Consider the following 22,070-nt stretch of genomic DNA (forward strand, 5'->3'; position numbering starts at 1 on the left):
TAACATCCAACGTCCTGCAGCAACCGCGGAGCTTAAGAGAATAGCTGTCAGCACTAAGTCTGATGGACTAGCCACTTGCCTCCCACACCACGTTACTCTTCTCACCTTTTCCAGCAGTCATTCCCCAATGCATACATCTCTCTCTCTACTGCACACTTTATTTCCATATATACATATATGGAAATATATATTTGTATATCTGTTATTTCTTAAGAGTCCAGCAAGAGCTCACACTTTATTAGAATGTCAGAATGACTTTCAATTAAAAATCATAATACAATGAAAACATGCTATCTAGTCACAAAAGCTGGAATTCATCTATTCATTGGGCTCATTTTCGTCCTTTCTCTTTCAAGATTTCCCTTTCTAGATCAAGTAAAACAACTCATTTTGTTCTTGAAGTTGAATTTCAGTTCTTTCCAGATTACAAGCTATAAGGTTTATGATGAATATCTTATGGCTTTGAGTGACACTTATGGAAGTAAGATTATTTCCTTTCTTTCATTTTATTTTTATGGCAGGGACCTATCATTAAATGCACACTTACTTGGGGAAATACGTGTCCCTGTTTTCAGACTTGCAAGTGCTACGTGGCATGGGACAATTCTTTTGGACTCTTTTATCAGTATTATCTATTTCGGGAGTGTTAGGAGAAAATGAATACTCCCCGAGGTAGCTAGCTTTTCAAATCTTGGCTTACCAGATGTTTTAGGGGCAACCAATATGCTTTTTTATTAAATGCTGAGGAGGATGTGGAGAAAAGGGAACCCTCCCACCTACACGATTGGTGGGAACATAAATTAGTGCAGCCACTATGGAGAACAGTATGGATATTCTGTAAAAAAACTAAAAATAGAACTACCATATGATCCAGCAATCCAACTCTTGGGCATATATCCAGAGAAAATCATCATTTGAAAAAGATATATGCACCCCAATGTTCACTGTAGCACTATGTACAATAGCCAGAACATGGAAGCAACCTAAATGTCCATCAACAGAGGAATGGATAGAAAAGAAGTGGTACATATATACAATGGAATATTAGCCATAGAAAGAACAAAATAATGCCATTCACAGCAACACGGATGGAGCCAGAAATAATTATGCTGAGTGAAGTCAGTCAGAGAAAGACAAATATCACATGATACCGCTTATATTGGAATCTAAAAAAAGAATACAAATGAACTGATCTACAAAACATAAATAAAGTTACAGATGTAGAAAACAAACATGGTTACCAGGGGGTAAGGAGTTATGGGCTGAATTGGGGGATTGGGATTGACATATACACACTACTATATATAAAACAGATAACTAATAAGATAACTGAGAAGTTATTATATAGTATAGGGAACTCTACTCAATAGTCTGTAATGGCCTATATGAGAAAATAATCTAAAAAGAATGGTATATGTCTATGCACAACTGATTCACTTTGCTGTATATTGGAAACTAACATAACATTATAAATCAACTATATGCCAATAAAATTTTTCTAAAACTCTGTTCTATCATAAAATGCTCTGAAGAAGTGAACTTGCCAACTATACAGAATATTTCTCTCTGTTGTTTTTAGATTGTTAGCAGATGATTCCATCTGCAACCTAGGGGAAGCAAGATAATCAGAAGACTCACTTTCTATACTTTCCCTTCTAATATAGCTCCCTTGTCACATGTTAAAGTAGTTTTCTTTTATTTGTCATCAGTGAAAATATAGTGGGAAAAGAAATTACCATTGCTGTCAAACTGCTTATTATGTATGCTGCTGAAAGATATGTCTTGGACATTACCATGCTAATTTCTCTAAGAAACCATGTTTTAAATGAATGTGGTCAACGTCATCTACCCCTGTGTTTCCAAAACTCACTTGGGAATGCTACTGTAAAACATTACAAAAGCTTTAGAGTACGCATAAGCCCAATATAACATATTATGTCATTTACAAAAAAAAAAAAAACACTTAATAAAAAATATAAGTCCATAATTTAAGTTGAGACGCTTCAGTAAAATATTTTTAAAATTTAAATACCCTGAAATATCACCATCCACATAAATTCACTGTTAATATCTTGATGCATTCCCTTACATAGTTTTTTCTATTCAAATATATACTTAATGATTATCCTCAAACCACATTCTCACTCAGTTGAGTACAATTTCAGTGGCAAAGAATAGAATCCTTTGACCAAAAGCGTCCTTCATTTCAGCTCACCAGGGAGTCCTTAAGTGGCATGTGAAGTCATTCTGCTTTAAGATAAACATTTTATAATCTGGAGTGCAAAGGTTCAAGCTAGAGGGTCATTGTGAAGGAACTTCAGCCAAATTATAAATAGTGCCATGCTTAACTTGCTTTTTGACAAAATAATGGTGGTTTGAAATCCAGTCCTCTTCAGATCAACCAGGCTTAAATGGAAGATGCACTCATACTCATGTGTTTTGGCTGAGAGCTAAGGCAATTGTTGAGGAACCTTCTTTTTCCCAATTCTAGAAAAACTTTGTCATCTCCCCCCCTCCCCTCCAGTAAGAATTTTATATTTATACATATATATAAAATTTATTATTTAAGGAACAATAGAATTTAAATCACATGCTCTAATACCAGACTTTATTGACTTAGCATTAGACTCTGAAGTTATTAGAAATATCTAGAAAGTATTCAAGGCCTTTCTATGGATCACATGGGAAAAGTAAAGAATTTTATGCTTGAAATATTCTATTTGAGAGCATACAACATGAGGCAGGAACTTCTAATGAAGTTTAGCTAGGAAGATTACACACCTAACCAAAGTTATACGTGAATGAACCTCTTATGTAATGAGGAGACTGTCTGCAAGTGGAAATCAATTAAAATAACTTAGTTGGAAGAAATGTTCAGAGACTAGATTAATCAGCAAGTAATTTTTTTTCCAATCCAGTATTTTTGTCACAATAATCCTCTGTCCAGTGTAAAATAATCAACAGATTCTTTAGAATTAGTATAACTGTATAACAGTGTTCAAGTTTTCAAAGGATAAAGATGGAATAGAGTTATATAAAATGAAATTATGATGGTGGTTATTGTTACAGTGATTAAGGATATCTAAGACAGTACATCAGTGTAAATTGTTTATGATGATTAAAATCATTCTTTAAACAAGCACCCCTTTCAAAGATATGTTTCACATACAACATATACATATTATTTATATTACATATATGTGCACACATATATTCACAAACACACATATATGCATACACATATGCACATACACGGTTATAACCTCTGTAACAGCTAGACAGCAGTAGATCTGTTTTTACTAGGGATTTCCTACAATGTTGATATCCCGCTGATAAGTATTGAAGTAACAGATGTTTTGAAGTGATAATTCAAAAAGATGATTAGCGCTTGAGGCAAAAATCAGAAAAGCAGTGTAGTATAGTAAGTAGTAAGCACATTGGATTAAGAGTCAAAACACTTGGATTTTAACTCAGATTTTCCTAGAGAACAAGCTATGTGATTTTAGGCAATCCCTTAAGGTCTCTTAGACTATTTTATTACTTCTTCAGTGAAGAAATAATACGTGCACAGTCAACTCCATTCTATTGGAGTGAAAGTCAAATAGATGTATTTTCTGGGTACGTTAATTTAGTCAACAAATGTTTATTGAGAGTTTTCTATGTGCTAGGAAGGCACTTTTCTAGATAACAGTTAATACACTGGTTAACAAAAGTGCAGTTGTTCCTGTTCTTCTGCAGCATATCTCATAGTCTTAGGTAGCACATATTTTAGGTAAATAGGTTAGAAACATAGACAGATAAACAGGTAGGTAGGTAGATAGAATTATACATAGTTGTGTATAAGCATATATGCATGAATTACACTAGTTAATGTCAGATCATTATAAATGCTCTGAAAGAAGAGATGGCATTTGACTTGTGACCTAGAAGGTGAGAAAAATTCAAGGATGAACAGATCCAGGCAAAGACATTTCAAGGAGAGGGAAGAATAAAGCAAAGATCTAAAGCATAAAAGAAAGAATAAAGCAAAGATCTAAAGCATAAAAGAAAGAATAAAGCAAAGATGAGAATAAATGCTCTTTGTTTAAGAAAGTCCATGCATCTGGAACTTGGTGATGCTGATGATCATGGTATAAGATGGCACTCTAGAGGTAAGAGGGTCCACACTTAAAGAGCTCTTTATAAAAGCAGGTGACCTTTGTTCTAATGTAATAAGAAGCTTTGGGATAATGAAGTGAAATAATGTTACTTGTGGTTTAAGAAGACAACTGATACTTTGTAAAGAGTGGATTGTAAGAGTGACTAATTTTTTTTTTTAAATGGAAGAGGGAATCAATAGTGAAGAATTGTAGGTGGTATTTTGTTAGGGATTCCTATTACAACAATTTGTTTAATATGGCACTGCCCATATTTTCAATGGAAATGCTGTCTACAAAACCCATACAATATTGTAAAGTTAAAAAAAAATAAAATAAAAATAAAACCAAATGAAAGATTTTAAGACCAGATGGTGCACAAAACCATTAGCTACGCAGAACTCTAAAGGAACTAGACCTTCAGAAAAAATATACACATTGCAAGGAGGTGTACTGTAGCATTTATCGCCTTGTAGACAATACTATGGCACCCACTCCAGTACTCTTGCCTGGAAAATCCCATGGACAGAGGAGCCTGGTAGGCTGCACTCCATGGGAAAAAAAAAGAAATGCTGTCTACTAAGGAACTCAGAATAATAGGAACTCAGAATAATATTCACTGGACCCAGTTCTGTGTGCTTGTAACTTATGAAGGAGGTTTATTGCCTCCTTCAAGCTACTTTGCTGCTATTAATCCACAGAGGCAGTCACTATATGGGGTCTGAATTGGCTAGCATTAGTCATTATAATAAAGTATTTCTTAAAACCCCACTTTGAAATGGTCCTGTTTAGAAATTGAAAATATTTTGAGCTCACTACATAACCATCAATTTATATTCCTGCTGTCTATGGGGTCGCGCAGGTTCGGACACGACTGAAGCGACTTAGCAGCAGCAGCAGCAGCATTGGACAATGTTTCAGCTCCCTGCCAATCTGCCTGGAGCAGCGTTTTTACTCCTTGTCCTTCGTTTCCATTCCCTTAACTCTTTACCATTTTCCCCTACCTGCTACTGTAGAGCCACTTAAAGTTGGTGATGCAACTGCTAAATCTGGATATGGAGTAGAAAATCCCATTTTGAAATGTCTAGCCAATACCTGGTCCTTTTGTGTTTTCAGATTTCCCGAACTCAGATGATATAAGCATCTCCCAGGGAATAAAGGTAAAGCATATTACAGCAGACATTCATCTCTCCTCCACTGAGAATGTCCCTCCTTAGCTCCTCATATCATGGCATTTCTATTGGGAGAGGGCAAAGCTTTAGAAAAGGATGTGATTGCTGTATTGGAGAAATGGGTTTCTTTCAGTCTGTATAAGTCTTGATCAAAATTGCCTAATATGCAATAGCTTTGAGGCATCATACTTTCTGTTCCCATTATAGAATTTTAATTATATGAGGATAATAATCTTGGAGGGATATGCCATCCACTTAGGACTCAGTTTTAAGTTTTTCAAAATGGCAGAGTCCGTGACTATGAACAAGAAGATTCTCAACTCAGAAACACTGCAAGCACAATTTTTCAAATTCAGAACTCAAATTCAAGCTGTAAAACACCGACCATCTAAAGAATATATTTATACACACACACACACACATATATATATATTGAATAGTTCACATTCATTCTAGTATCAAGAGAGGAAATGTTAAGTATATAAAAAGGTCAAAAGTAACTGCACAAAATATAAACTGCAGTCGTTTACTAATAGTTTGGCCTTTATAACCTGAGCATAGTCTCATAGGCTACATTTTATCTTAGGAAGTGCTTGGCACAATGATCTGTACACAAAAAGGAAAAATGGAAACAGGGAGTTTTAAAACATGCTAAAACATTCCTCTGGGCATCTCATTTGGATTCATTAGACAAGCTGGCTTCATGAGCTGACTGGATCTCTTAGCCAGTAAAGGTTAAAAGGTGTTCTCTGTTCATTTTAGCAGTTCTTCTTGTGTCTTTGGTAACTGCTCTTCCTCTAAAGTTCAATTGAATTATGGACTGTCTAGATATAGTATTTTAGTGGAAATAGACTGCATTAAGCCAAAGTCTGATCATCTGCTCCACACCTTGCATTAAAAGCACCAGACAAAGCTATAGCAAATTCAAGAAGAAGAATTCTAGAGTGGAATTTCAAAAGTGAATAAGAAAAGCTATTAATTGGTAAAGTAAATGTATCAACAGCAATAACAAATACTGGAGAAGTCTAATATTTTAAATTGTTTTGGGGGTACTGTCAGTAGTTTACGATCTTTTTTTATTGAAAGTGAATATATTGTGACATAATATCTTGTCCTCTAAACTTTTGAAATTCTGGCTTTTTAATATAAATACAAAATGTATGCTTTAAGTTAGGTAAACATGGATAAAATGGTTGCCTCTGATTTCAACATCACACAGCATATAAAAGCATAAAAAAGATGATATGAATATCAGATTTCACCTTGAGATAAAGTCTAGTTACCTAAAGTTTATAAAGTTGCACAAAATTTCACAGAAGTTAATCTGATTTTTTTCCCCTTAGAGCACACTTTAGTGTTCCACCTTGAATTATTTTGACATAAAGAAACATAACCCAAGATGCCAAGTTAATTCCCCAAGGAGCCAATACCGCTTTGCCAGCAGCACTCATATCCAGTCCGGTCTCCTTGCCTGGTGGGAGACACTTATTATCTTAAAGCTGAGATCTCTTGCAATAATTAGGCTAGAGGAAGTCTAAAAGGTCTCATACAGGCATAAAAAAATCAAAAATTGGGAAAATCAAGAAGATAAGGAGTATGCTTTGAGGCATAGATTGTTTATCAAATAGTATATCAGTGCTCAAATACCTTGAGAGGAAATCCCAGCCACATTCCAGTTATAAATACTTATCTAACTGATAGCTTCAATTAAGTAAAATCTAAAACAACAACAACAACCCAATTCTGTAACACAGGAAAAAGAAGAAAATCTTAACTAAATATGTTAAGTTTATAGTAGGAATAAATAAGTAGTTTTGCTGGTGGCTCAGTGGTAAAGAACCCGCCTATAACGCAGGAGACGTGGTAGGAGCCTCAGGTTTGATTCCTAGATCAGGAAGATCCCCTCGAGTGGAAAATAGCAACCCACTTCAGTATTCTTGCCTGGAAAATTCCATGGACAGCCCATGGGGTTGCAAAAGAGTCAGACACGACTCAGTGATTAAACAACATCAGGAATAAAGTCAATTCTCTACCTACATCCCTACCTACCAATTTACTTCTCCCATCCATCTGGGTTTGTCACGTGATGAGTACACATGGGTATTCTTTCACTGCAAAGAGAGACGCAGCCTGTCTAAATGGTGGGGCAGAGAGGGCGGGAAAGATGTTACTGGAAGGACACTGCTTCTCCTTAAAAACCTGAAAACTTTCTTCAGAATGCAGTTTTGGATCTTGGTTTCTTACCCCTACTCCTAGAGTGCAGGGAAAGCCAATGTGATAGTGGCTGAAATTGTACCCAGATAGGTGTAATTGGTGGGGGGGAGCATCGTTTAATTTTTTAGAAAGTTGGAGAAAATTTAGGCTTCTTTAGTTTTAGATTCACAGCCAATAAGGAGAAACCTTGAGAAAGATTTCCTCAGAAGGTGTTTGGTTTGGTCTTGATTTAAAATGAAAAGAGGGATCTTGATTAATCAAGGAACACCTTAGCCTAGCCATACTTGGAACACAGACGCCTCTCCCGTACCAGTTTCTCTAGCTGTTCTCCTCTGCCTCTCCAGCTCTCTCACTTTTCTCTATTCTTTCTCCTTATTTTCAATACCCTCTTTCAATACCCTCCTGCTCTCCTTTCTGCTCTAACCTTTCCTTTCTTATTTTGCTTTTTTTTTTTTTTCTGGATTTTATGTCCTCTCCTTTCTCAACCATTTTATTCTTTTGTGGTAACCATGCTTTAGGCACAAGCCTTTCAAAAACATTCTTCGGTCCCTGGTTGCAAGGAAGAAGGAGCCCTCTCTACACCTTGCCCTCAAAGAAGGCAGTATTAGATGAGAATGAACTCAACAATCACTGACAATTTTGATTTTATTCTCTGGCTACAGACTATTTCAATTCAAGTTTATTTAAAGACTTCCTTTCTTAATTTTGTACTTAAAATATGAATTTGCCAAATGTTTTTCTCTTTATGTCCCTGAATAGAGGATATTACTAGAATTCCACACACTATCCTTTTTAGTGTTTTCTTTTTTAAATTAGCCTTCCAGGATATAATTTTTCATGTTGTCCTTAATTTTTTTTTCCCCCTAAGGATTGCTTTTGACCCTGAAAAGATAGTCTTTTTTAAACAGTATTACAATAATTGCAACCTCCTATCATCTGGATGAACCATGTTATATATTTGTTTCTTAATTTTTGGATCTAGGGTGTACATTTCCAAAGAGTAACGTTAAACCTTTGGATGCTGTATGTGTTTCTAAAAAACAGGTCAAGATGAAGCTGCACGTACTAGAGTTTCTTACATTAGTCTCAAGTCTTAGCTGATCACGTTTCTATATTTTATCAAGACATTCAGAACAAGATATCTCTGCCTTCTGCACAATGTTGTTATTTTTATAAAACCAGACTTTTATCATAATAAAGAAGACAGTGGGCTCCTTTCTCTTGCAAGAAAAGATTATTCCAGCTGTGATCATGAACCTACTATGAGGAAATTTTTACCCCATTTATAAGCTAATGATAATCTTTCAAGTATTGCCTCTACATAGTTTTTGCATTGAAAAGCAAATGAATCATGTAAAAAATTGATTTTTATAATGGAGAGCTACTACAATGCATGTTAAATTTAGCTTACCAGAAATCTATGGTAAAGACATAGAATTAAATAATTCTGTAGAAATGTATGTAATAGATAATTTCAATTTGTAGCATCCAAATATCATGCATGATGTTAACATTTTTTCTCTAATTCTATAGCTGATTATGTTTATAAAATATCTAAAAACCGTGTTTAATATTTAAGGTTGTATTTTTCTAAAGACAGATGAACATTCTCAAAATGTACTTAAACAAGTAAATGGCTCTGGAGATAGGGTAATAAACACTTAAAACTGAAAAGGCACTCCAAAAAATGACAAAAATTAAGTTAGTATTAAAACTTCTTCATAAATCTCAAATCCATCAGATTGAATTGCAGTATGTTCTAGAATGACACATAAAACAGAAACAGAGGAATTATTTAGGCTACTTTTAAATTTGTTTTCATGTCTAGCATAAGCTCAAAATCACCGTTTCCAGAAATCACAAATATCAGAAAATCCTTTTTAAAAAGAATAAAGCAGCCCCATTTTAAAACTTTTTCCTGAGCCCTTGAATCCTCTACTATGGTAGAGGACATTATATTCACTTCAATTAAAAAGAATATATCTTATCTATATTTAGCCTACCATTACTCTGTTCTTTACATAACTATTTTTGTTATTCTGAGGGGGTTAAATAGATAATATATTAGATTCCATGAAAATTGCTGCCTGAATTAATGTAATTGCTTCTGTATCATAAATTCACTACTATCTTGAGTCTTGAAAGAGTAGCTTTTCAACTCATTCTGAGTCTGTATTATATATTTTCCAGGTTTGTGGCTCTCCAAGATTTAGGTATACATATGAGGAGTAGGTGAAATGCTTCCTACTTACATGATATTTGATTAAAGAATTAACATACACATTTATTAAAGTTATTATACATAATTAAATTTAAATGAGCAGTCATGGGTGTGTTATCTGTACTCCAAATAACAATACGACCACATAGCTGATTATTAAAGAAGGTGTGTGTGTGTGTGTGTGTATGTGTGTGTGTAAAATTGTTTAACAAACTTAAAACTATGCACAGAACTTAAAAGAGGATACGCATATTCACGTTAAAGTATTAAACGCAATTTCCTAAACTAGAATGAAGATAAGATTTTCTAGATATATTATAAAATTCTAAAGATTTTCTATGGATTGATATGGAGAAGGAAGATGAATAAGTAAAGAAATCAGATGCATGCCCATTTGTAAAAGTTATTATCACTATTCTGACTTTCTTTTTGTCTGTTCCTCCCCTACCTGCAGTCTTTGCAATTTATTTCAAATTTTATAAACTAAGAACAATTTTCCTGAAACCACTCTAGACGTTTAGATATACACAGATTTTATATTAATACAGCACACAGACATTTATGCACTCTATTTTGTGACTGATACATTTTATTCCTTAATACTTTTTCAAAGAACTTCGTAAGGGGAAACCAAGTGGAATACAACAAACCTGGAGGAATTTGTATAGCATGTCCTAGAACGAATGCTTGAGATTGATAGGAAAGGACATCTGGTAAGACCTTTGACATATTTCTGAATTGCGCCTTTGACAAAGGAGTTTCCGTTAAACCTCTGAGACATTAATGGCATTTGGCGGCCTCAAAGCAGACCTACGACCCATACCCCTGTGATCACACTACCTAAAGTATTAAAACGAAGATTCTAAATCCATGATACCATTCTGTTTTAAAATCACAAATTGAATTCTTAAGCTTCTTATTCTTTGCATATCTTTGCTGTCTAGATGGAGAAGAGATGAATTTCTTAAAACTGCCATTTCATAGTAACTTAAATATTGCTATTCAATAGTTTCAACAAATGCTCTGGAGAAAGTACAGCATAAGTTATAGTTGGGAGTCATACATTCTAACCTTTGTTTCTTATGTGACTTTGAACAATAATTCATTTCTTTGCCTCATTTGTTTTACTCTGAGATCAATATTTTGTTTTGACTTCATTATTCTTTGCTTAACTAAATAAGATAGGTTGGTTATCTTATTCAAAGGCTATTTAAATACATGTGTAATGTCTTGTACTATTTGCTTTTGTTGTTATAAATATTGTATTATTAAGCGCTATCTTCTTCCTGAGTAGAAATTCATTAGTAAACCAATTAACTGGTATACAAAGAAAAATAAATTTTTACTATAGAAAATTACAGTTTAAATGCACCGAGATAAAAAATACTACCATCTATCTCATTCACCTTTCATCCCAGAGATGGGGTTAATCTAACACAAAATAGTGGATCCGTCTGTAATATTCCACAAGAAATGTTTACAGCAACAGATTCAGAGATATTTTAATTGAATCCAATGCAAACAAAGCAAGGTGGAATGAAATAGCAGTGCAGTCTTTGGGTTGGAAGGGAGACTATTACCTGCCTTTCTCCCTTGTAAAATCAAATCATACTTGCAAACGATTATGAATGTCAAGTAAATGTAACATTACTTTCATGACATTATGAGAAGTTTGAATTGCCTTTTATCACATTGAGTATGTGCATGGGATGACCATGGAAAATTGAATTAACATTGGGCAATCTATTGAAAATAGGATGAGTCATTACACTACATGCTGTCTCTCTTCTTACTTTACCATGTAGAGGGAAGCAATGCTTTAATAGTAAAGCTTAGTATTGTTCTCTAAAATAAAACACAATGATGCTACTCACCTCCTAATCCCGGTCTCAGGCGATTGTCATAACCATCTAGGAGTCGGTCCAAAATCCTGGTGAAGACAGTGGTGTTGTCTTTAAGTTCATCTTGTAATGAGGGTTGTCCATAGCTGAAATATTAGAGGCAATAGCTAAATTATACATTTCGACTAAAACCTTTTTCCAAATAAAGCCTTCTGCAATTTTTTCAACTTCCTTTCTATTGAGTCTTAATTTGAAAATTCCTTCTGGTAAAGTAAAAAAAAAAAAAAATCATAGCTTAATTCTTAACATTTTCTTATATTTGTTCTCATAGATGATATGCTCTATATTCTAATATTCTAACTATGGCAGGAAAATTAGAGGACCTGAGTTGTCTCTTTACCTTTATAATGCTCATTGTGTGTACAGAGTTGTAATGCATGTTTTCTCTGGGCAAGCAAGAACATTAATGCACACTACTGAAAAACCGAAATCTGGGAAACTTCTTCCCAAATTAAAAAAATGTATTTATGAGCTACCAAAATAATTAATAGCTCTGTTTTCATTTAATATGTAGCATAATCCTAAAGTTGCATCTACCAACATCCCTCCCTTCGTCCACTTCCTATGTTTCTTTTGTGGTTTTTTACATTCTTTAAGGTGTTTAAATGAGAAAAATAGATAGAACGTGTTACTTATGATAATAATTTGTTCACATCAGTGTGTAATTTCTATTTCCATTAAGGTTTATGAACCAATAAACCAAAACTTTTTATAATTTGTCTATTCAAACCTCTAATTAATTGAATTTTTGTCCTTGTTGGTCTTAGAAGTAAAATATACCTTGGAAAAGGTAAGAGCCAATATTCTTAACTTATGGTTTTACTAAGCAATAATGCAGGATTACTGTTTTAAGAAAGCACAGCTATTTGTGAGCAGAGTTTGAACTAGAATCCAGTTTTCTTTAACTTTTAGTCTAAAACATTATTTTCATTCTTCTATATCAGAGTAATTATTTCGGTTTAATTCTTTCTATGTGAATGTCTAGTTTTTAATCCCTTATCATTACTAGTCTTTGAATTTTGATCATGTAATAATCACAGTTCAAATATGCTATATTTATTGTATCAATCACATTATTATCTATGCTCCTTAAGTCACATTTTATGTAATGATTAAGATGACACTTCCAAAATACTTTGGGAGAAGAGTCTTCTATTTTAGGATAGATCACACTTACGGATACATTTCATTGATAGCTCTGACCTTGAGAAAAAATGAATATAGAGTATAAACTAAAAAACTGACATAAAAATATCACTCTCATACTTTCTACGTAATATGCTTTTGGTTTCTTACTTGTGTGTTTATATTACTGATCAATCTAAGAAAAATAATAACAGTTGAAACCAAAATTCACTTATTTGACAAAAGCAAGAAATATAATCAAGTATCAATTAAAAAACAAACACTGTTGTTTAGGTAATTAATGTTATATTGGTAAAATGCAAAACTTTTCTGATAAAATTTTAATTAGCTATTATAATTAAAATCTATTCATGAATATGAAATATATTAAATGTGCCTCTTTGAACAGTTTTACAGTATCACAAATTCAACATTAATACCATGTAGATTGAGGGTTTACTCTCTTTTTGCAAAGTTAAAGATCTTCCTGGTTTCTGAAATCAAATTTTCAACAAGCTCTGTGTCTTCTAGGATGTTTCATAGCAGATGACAGCAGTAAAGCAAAAATAGTTTTCTGAAGGCAATTATTTTTAAAAACTCATTGTCACAAAACCTACTGCCATGCATGCATCTTTCAAGGATACTAGAAGGTCATCTTGATAAAGGTAGAGAAGAAATGCTAGCACACTTTGAGTTGTGAATAGGGCCTGATCAAGTATTCTAAGGAAGAAGCACTAAAATAAGAAGGGGGGAAATGATGAGGTGAAGTGACATGACAGAGCATATTAGATTATTGCTAATATGATTCCCCTAAAATGGAGTGGTCTATTACCTTTACCTGCATTTCCTTTGTTTTTATAGCGTATCTCAAATTCAGGAAAGGCTTTTCTCCCCCTGGTTTGATTTGATAAATGTTGTTCTCACCAGTTGTTTGCATTGGAATACAAATGCCAAAAGAGTCTTTCCCCTCCCTCCCAGCAAACCATTTCTGCTCTGCCAACTGGAATGATAATCATTCTTTTATGAGATTTTCTTAAGCAGGTTATACTTCATCTTTAATTCTCATTTACTATGTAATTGTCAGAGAATAAGCCTAAGATAAAGATCAAGATTATGTATTTGCTATTAAACACTCATGCCAATGTAATGTCTCCTAAACTGAATATATAATTTATAATTTGTAGAGAAATGTCAGATACAGTACTTGATTTTGATTCCGTATGAGCCACTATATAATAAAAAACTGTGCACTAACTCCATCTACAGGTCATCACAATAGTAACACTTCATATAATTTTTCAAAAGCAGTGAGGAACCTTTTACTCCTCAGATTAAGAGTATCTGACAATAATACATTTCCTGTTCATCTGGCAGTCATTATTCACCATGCACAATAACAAACATTAAAAATGGACAACTCAATTGAAAAAAATCCTCCTAAGTCCTTATATTTCCAGACTATTCCATCTCTCTGCCTTAACTTGTAAGGATTCACTTTTCATTACATTATGGAGAATCTTGCATTTTTATAGTATGGCTAAGACTTTGGCCACAGGAATAGATTACACTAGAAATATAAAAGCAGATAAAGGAGAATCTGAAATACTTGGTCATTTATATCTTTGCTATTATAATGTATCTATATGCTCGATGGGATCATTAGCTAATATTTTGAATATAGTTAATCATATTATTACATTTTTCTCATAACTTGTATCCACAGTAAACTTAAATAGAGAAGTTCAGTTTTATCTTCTGTTCTTAAATGTGTCTAGTATACTCTACTTCTATTAGTTATACAAGTAATAGATTCAAAACAAAATGCACATGCATTTATAAAGAATTATAACATTCAAATTAAAAATATTATTCTAAAGTTTCTCCTTGCACATAGTCAGAAGTTACTCTATGATCTTGGCAACTAGTTAGAAATTTTCTTGTTGGAAAACCAACTTACATAGTATGCAGATATTAATTGGGGTAACTTTTTTTATCAATTAGGAAACTGCATGTTTTGTTCAGTTACAACTGAGCAGTGAAAAGTTCAATTTAAGAATTAAATGGTGAATTAACACATTCCTTAACAAAAGCGTGTTAAGTGTATTCTGACTAACATGCAAATAAGATGATTATTTTTTCATACTGTTCCACTTTATTAGCTGGAATTTTATTGCAGTTAAGTTTTTTTAATTCCCTTAGTCATGAATTTATCCAAGGTTAATTTTCTTCACTCTGAAAGAATAAATGAAAAGTTACAGAAATTCTCATGCAGATTTAAAATAAAGGGTCCCCACCTTCTTCCAGTCAATGTGCTCAGAAAGAGGGTCCAGGCCCAAAGGTAGTCAGAGAGACCCGGACTTTTCTTCATTGCGGGCTTGTGCAGCTGAAAAGTAGAACAAGTAGAGATCAATGTCTCTTGCAAGAAACATCAGGTTATAACCACTAGGGCTGACTGAGGCAGTTCAGATAAATGCTTTGAAGTCAGGAAATGACCTCACTGGGATATGACACCTCATTGGAAGCAATGGAAACCTGGACCATCCATTCTCCACTTTCCCTTCCATTTCTCCATTCAGAAATATAAGTGTCTTAATTTCTCCTGTAAAAGAATACAAGTTGAAATGTTCTCAGGTGATAATATTGCTCAACATAAAATTGGGTTGTTTTTTTCTATAGGCTTTATATTTCCAGTATAGTTTGAATTACTTTCCTCTTGTTTATCATCTGATAAATTTGACCTTTCTGATTTGAGTTCCCACAACTGCACTGTGCATTAAAAATCTTCAGCTGGTGTCTGCAACAGAGAGAGCATGTCTGGGGGCTGTGATGGGGTAGGTTAGTATGCTTTGATGACTGAATTCATCTTGAGGTTCTGGATACACCTTGATTTCAGAAGCAACTGCTATTTATCTTAAAAAAAAAAAAAAATCATGAGATACACTGTTGAATCCTGAAGTCGTGCTTGTAATTCTCTGCCTGTGATTGCCTTGTTAAATATGCTCACTAATGCTTCTGTGGGGCTAAAGGACACACTTTATAGTCAGTCCATGTGCTGGTCTCTCACACACAAACCACACTCACATAAATGCACACAAACATGCCTACACATATCTTTTAAGCCCTCTTGGATTCTGCCGGGTTGCTGCTAGAAAATGTTTTATCTCAAACAGATGGAAACTGGAGTGCTTTGCTTTGCATGAATAAGGGAATCTTTTTTTCCCTCTTAGGTAAAGTGCAATCAATCACCGTCTGATTGCTGAATTTAGACTTGGTAGTGGGATGCTGGAAGAATGGAGGAGTCTGGAAAGCTTAGAGAATTTTTAAAATTATAATCTATTTGTGCAGTTAGTTTTTAAAAATAAGTGCACTACCTGGAGAAGGAGAAGATATGGTAAGACTTTACTTGAATGTGCTATAATTGATTCCAGTTATGAAAATGTTCAAGATAAAATTTGTTAGCACTTCCCTGAATCCCTCAGGAGGGTCCGTGATTAATGGATTGCAAGTCTTTTAAAGCATATTTTTTATGAGACACTCTATAGTTTAATGGGGTATGCCTTTAAATACATCTACACAAATGCTTTCCGCACTCTCTGGGATCATTTATATTAGTAAAAATAATTCCAAATGGCAATGTAAGCAATGAAACATAAGTAAGGTGCTTAAAGTGGACAGTCTAGATCTAGAGATAAGAACTGTGAGATTCATAGTTTTTCCCTAAACTAGTGACTGCTTTTAACATAGAAGAGCTGAATAGGACAAGGAATATTGGATAAATATCCTCATGTTAAAATATTGCATCAAAATTGCATAATTATATTAATCTTTTATTAATCTTCAACATGTTATGAAGGAAAAACAACTTCCCCTACCCTATTAATATTTGTTGATCTTTATTAAAAAAAGAGTAATTCCCGAAGGAATAAATGAAACAAAACAAAAACCCCAAAGCAAGATACCATTGCTTTCTGTCCTCTTCTGACATTTTAAAAAGAGGAAAACAAACCTATCATGGCACTTGAGTTGTTGAGTAAGAAAGTTTCTTGCAAATACAAACATAATAGTTTAAAAGAAACGCTAAGCTGTCTCCTAACCCTTTTCCACCTTCAACCTCCTCTCATCAAACACACTCCAAACACCCATATCCCATGCCACCCACATCAAATGAGAACTTGAGTTTTTTCGTGTTCAGAATGGGAGAGACCCCTACACCAGAGGGCATTTCAGCAGCGTCCACCGGAAAGGAGAAAAGACGCTTTTTTTTTTTTTTTTTTTTTGCAGCCAAGAGCGTGCCTTCCCTAAGATATGCAACGTTGAGACAGGTTTTCTATACCAGCGTCTTAACTTTAGAGGATGCCCCCACAACGCCCCTCCCCACTTCACCTCAGCTCCCTTTTGCCAAAAAAAAAAAAAAGACCAAAACAACATGTCACCACCCACCCCGCGAAATACATTCAAATCTGCCTGCCAAAGGAAGGAAAGAAAAGAAGACGGAGAAAATAAAAATAATGACGATAATGCTCCTAGACCGCTGCGGTTTTAACCCTGAAAGAAAAACATTCGTTGTGTCTACCTGCTATGTGATCAGGTTCTTGTCCTGTTCCCTCTTTCTCTTTTCCCTATTGCATTCTGGTCTCTCCAGCAAGGAAAAGGCACGTTCAAAGCTCTGCGTGCTGCGGTCCGAAGCCGCACTTACCTCGGGCCCCCTCTGGGCACAGGATCGCTCCAGACCCGGGAAAAGTCTGCGAGAGAAAATCGTGTAGAGCTGGAAGCCGGCGCGAGTCCGCGAGTCCGGGCGCGCCGGCAGCGGAGGGGCGTCCTCGCTCCGCCGCTCACTCACTCGGTCTGAGCGGGCTGAGCCATCATGGACTCTGCGTGCTCCTTTGCTGAAGATTTCACACCCGAATATGCTTCCCTATATTCCAATCTGCAGCTATACAACAAAAGATTTTTCTTTACCAAGACAGTAGTAATACGTCCCAGGGCAAACCGGATGTGAAATAGGCGGTGACTTCATGCCAGAGAGATTTTATTTTAGAAAGGAAGGTGGTACCAGCCTCTGGATCTGGAGACCAATCCGCCCATTTTTTATTTGCAGCACAATTTAACTTGCACCGCTCTGGCCCTAATCCCCTTCTCTGAGCTGCAGGCTCAAATCCTTCTACAATCTGCTGCAAGCTTTCCCTTTTTGGGGGGGAGTAGAGACGGGGGAGGGAAGAGTAGAAAGGGTTAGAGGCACAGGGACTATCCTCAGAATCTCTTCACACTTGCAATGTACGAACCCTCTATTTTAAGGTTTACCTATTAAAAATACAACCGATCAGTATAACTATTCCACCTTTGATCAAATATTTAACCACTGCATGCATATGAATGGATGCAAGCTATGAGACAGGGAGGTGGAGGGTTCCACATGTGGAAAGCGCACTCTCTTCTCGCCTGTCTCGCTCACACGCACTCCCACACGTCTGGGTCCTTGTGTCTTGCAGAGTCACGAATGATGAGGGCTAGGAGGGAAGAGCTCTGGCCGGTGGGGAATTGGCCACCCGCGTGAGAGAGTCTTTCGCACTTTCACAGGTTATCAGCGCTTTCACCTCTCCTCAGTCTGCAGGTTAGAGGACAGCAAGAACGCGCTCTGGAACCGGGTTTTTAATCTTTGGAGGAAACTGTTTATGTCATGATTGAGAAAAGATAACCTCCTTTAAATATGAATTATGCTGTCTTCCTAGGACCAGGAGTATTTAACTTTAAATAATTCGCCCAGATCATTTCTAGGCAAGCGTCGTATCTCTATTTCCGGATTCATTCCCTTGCCTTGTAACTCCATCATTCTCTGGATTAGAAAAATGAGAGAGAGGGGACGAGAAAAGATGAACAGAAAGATTTTTAGAAGTCAGGTCAAACAAAGCCTGCTTCTAGTTTTTTTTTTTTTTTTCTTTTCTCTTTCCTCTTCTATTACCCTCCCTGGTGGCTCTCCACCCACGAATAATTATACACTGAGGGAAGGAGGGTATGTTTGAACATCAGTCTAACTACATTTCCAGGGAACCAGGGACGACTTGTAGTTCTCTCCTCGGATTTTGTGAATGGGAGTTTGTAGCAGAGAGGAGGTGGGTGCTGTGTTTCTGGAAGCATTTACTGAAATGACCTGATGCTGTGGGAATTGTCCCTTCAGCACTTTCTTTCCCCTGGACTAGGTAGCAGCAGGTGCTGAAAAGAAAAGATGGGACTCCTCTATGCAGTTCTTCTGGTGAACAAGGTGTGAACTTTGGTGAGCTTCCTAGCCATTTTCCCAGGAGGATTTCTAGCAGAGGAGACATTTCTGATACGGTTGTATCTCTGGTAAGGAAAGAGAAAAATCTACATGGCCAGTTTATACCACTCATGCATTTTTGATTCTACAAGTGTTCCTTGACTGTGCTTGCAACACAATTAGCTTATATGATTGAAACTTAAAACAAGTGATTGAAATAATAAGAAATATATAATTGAAGATCACATTCAGAGTTGGGCTTGGTTTCTTCTGAATTTTGAAGGAGAAGTGTTACTGGGAAGTTATTTTAGAAATGAATCTTCAAGGAAGGGAGACTTCAAGATTATTTCATAATACCTTTGTTTCTGGGCAGTAATTGCTTACTCTGTTCAGACACAACAAATGTAATGTATTCTTAACAATAGCCGCTGAAGGAGCATCAAGAGTTTCCCTGTGTGACATTACCCTTTATTTTATTTATCCATTAATTTATTTATTAAGCAGTTCTGAGAATAAACTTCACATTTGTAAGGTTTCAAAACCCCAGGTTAACAATTAGAAAACATTATTTTCTTACCTGACAATATAAAATGCAATTTCATAGTTCTGTTTTGACTTAAGAGACTGATACTCCTAAACATGACGCAATTTAGATTTTTTTCCTGCCTTTGGCTTTATAGTCACAGCTCCTTTTATTTCTCTTTACAAATTGAGAATGAGTTTATGACTAATGACATACAACCAAATCACTCTGCTGATTGTTTTTTTGAGCATAAACACTGAACTTTATCATTTGAGCAATGATCTCTGAAAACAATGCCAATCACATCTTACTTGAGACTAAAAGTGTTATGTGACTCTCCAGCAAGCTACAACTGCACATTTCCATAACTTTCAAAACAAATGAATATTTATGAATAATTAACGAATTTATCTGAAAACTATGGTAAAAATATGAAAATGGAAATACCCATATGATGATTCTCTATTTAAGATACAGTATTTACAAGATAGGTTTTGCTAGATGATGTATATATAATTTCTTTTGGGACATGTATGTTTTTAATGAATAAATTGTGGATGTTTAAAATATTGATAGTTTGACTATTCCAAAAAAAGCATTGGAATTCTAAATTATGAGTGTGGTTATTATTTGCCATCTAAGGTGTCATTAACAGGTGCACATAAAACCAGGGAATAAACCATAAGAAATTAATGGCAAAGCAGTCATTTATTTTATATGGTCTGGTTACATTGACTCTTTTAGATAGGTGTTGACATTTTTGTTTTTTTTTCTTTTACCTGGTTGTGGGGGGGGGGGAACCCTTTAAAGTGATTGTGCCTCTGATTGAATTAAGTTCCTGAAATCACAATGACCATGATGTTTAATATTCTTAAAATGTTTAATTATTGCCAAATAATGTGCTAATCAATGTGCATAAATCATTCCATTTATTCTCAGATCTGTGAGAGATAGTCTTATATCCCTCTTTTACAAATCATTCAATAAATTATGGATTAGAGAGAGCTAGAGATTTGCCCAAGGTCACACAGCTAGTGAATGTTTGTGTTAGAATGCAAACTCAGATCTTCTAACTTCAAAGCTTATCCTCTTAACTACATCTCTACATGACTTTATTTCCTTAAGATGTGGTTGTGAGTTCATGTTTAGATCTGTTTTATTCTTATGTCTATGTTTGACCATCTTCAGAGCAGTCACATAAAACCTACCTCTGAGTATTTAAAAAAGGTGTTTATTCATGATGAGCTTCTTTCTTTTGATGATATAATGCATCCAATTGCACCATGGTGTCAGGCTCACTTTAGTATTTGGAAGTTTTCTGCTATTTTCCTTCTATCTCATGAGGCTAGTGGTGAAATCCCTTTGAAACAGTCACTAGTTCTGGGCAGAAGGGACTTGAGGTCAAACCTAGGACCAGAGATCCTGGGGAGGCCTAATAGCTCTATTTCCAGTGTTGCAGTCTGGTACATTTTGCTTTTTCTGTCAATTTTAAATGGCAGGAAGCCCTGACCTAATTGAAGAAGTATACTGATTCTTTTCAACAGAAATGTTTTCACTTTATCCAACTAAATGTGAAACAAATGAGAAAAGTAATATCGAGCATGTTCTCATTAATTCAGGGTGGCTTTTCATCATTTACAAAATAATTTTGGGTGAGGGAGAAGAGTTAAGTAAAATGATAAAATATCAAATAAGCTTCAGCTGAGATCTTGGGTGAAGTGTTAGTCATGTCCAACTCTTTGCAATCCCATGGACGGGTAGCCCGCCAGGCTCCTCTGTTCATGGAATTCTCCAGGCAAGAATACTAGAGTGGGTTGCCATTCCCTTTTCCAGAGTATCTTCCTGACGCAGGGATCAAACCCAGGTCTCCTGCATTGCAGGCAGATTCTTTACCATCTGAGCCACCAAGGAAGCCCAGAGGGTAAAGTGGTCTTTTAAAATGTATTTGAATGGCTCAAATATATACATTGGAAATATATTTTAATGTTAATATTTTAATGGTCATCTGTCTGTAATAAGAAATATACAGGTGGCAGTTAAATAGGATTTCATCCTCATTTATATATATCCACATATATATAATTTATAATATTTGGATATTTATATGGAATCATTTCACTCATTAAACCTGCTCCCCAGTTTCTAATTTGCTGTATATAATACTGACCATATTGTTAATGAACTATATACATATCCAGAGGGCTAGCCCTTCTGCTATAATTGATATTGAACTAATAGTTCAGTTCAGAAAAAGAAAAGAACTGTGCTTTAAGGTAATAGAGTAATTCTGTACCTTAAGCTAGACATATTTGATATCATGTTAGTTAGACAATTTTTCCCAGGCCTGAAGGCTAGTTTGACATCTCAGCATTGGTAAGTACAGTAAAAAGAAAACCAAAAGTTTCTCATACTTAAGTCATAAATGTTTGACATTCTAAAGGCATGTAGAAATTGTTTGCTCCAATCACTCGGACAAATAAAAAGGATTATGTAATTTTTTCAGTGATTTTTGCAGGTTAGCATGG

General features: G+C 35.1%; 1 protein-coding gene across 2 annotated transcripts in view; it reads right to left on the reverse strand.

Moving 5' to 3' along the window:
* The window catches only part of GABRA1 (gamma-aminobutyric acid type A receptor alpha1 subunit), a 58,373-nt gene extending 40,287 nt beyond the window's left edge, over nt 1-18,086 (reverse strand). The window contains exons 1-3 of one of the 2 annotated variants that reach the window (XM_027545756.1): nt 17,466-18,086; nt 15,064-15,152; nt 11,618-11,730 (exon numbers count right to left, since the gene is read on the reverse strand). In XM_027545756.1, the coding sequence (XP_027401557.1) occupies nt 11,618-11,730; nt 15,064-15,137 (187 nt within the window). In that variant the 5' untranslated portion in view covers nt 15,138-15,152; nt 17,466-18,086. Of the gene's footprint in view, nt 1-11,617; nt 11,731-15,063; nt 15,153-17,342; nt 17,434-17,465 lie in introns of those variants that run through there. The other variant, XM_027545757.1, reaches the window with a different exon arrangement.
* Between the last annotated feature and the right edge of the window lie 3,984 nt (nt 18,087-22,070).

Source organism: Bos indicus x Bos taurus, chromosome 7 (assembly GCF_003369695.1).
Source record: "Bos indicus x Bos taurus breed Angus x Brahman F1 hybrid chromosome 7, Bos_hybrid_MaternalHap_v2.0, whole genome shotgun sequence".
NCBI lineage: Eukaryota > Metazoa > Chordata > Mammalia > Artiodactyla > Bovidae > Bos > Bos indicus x Bos taurus.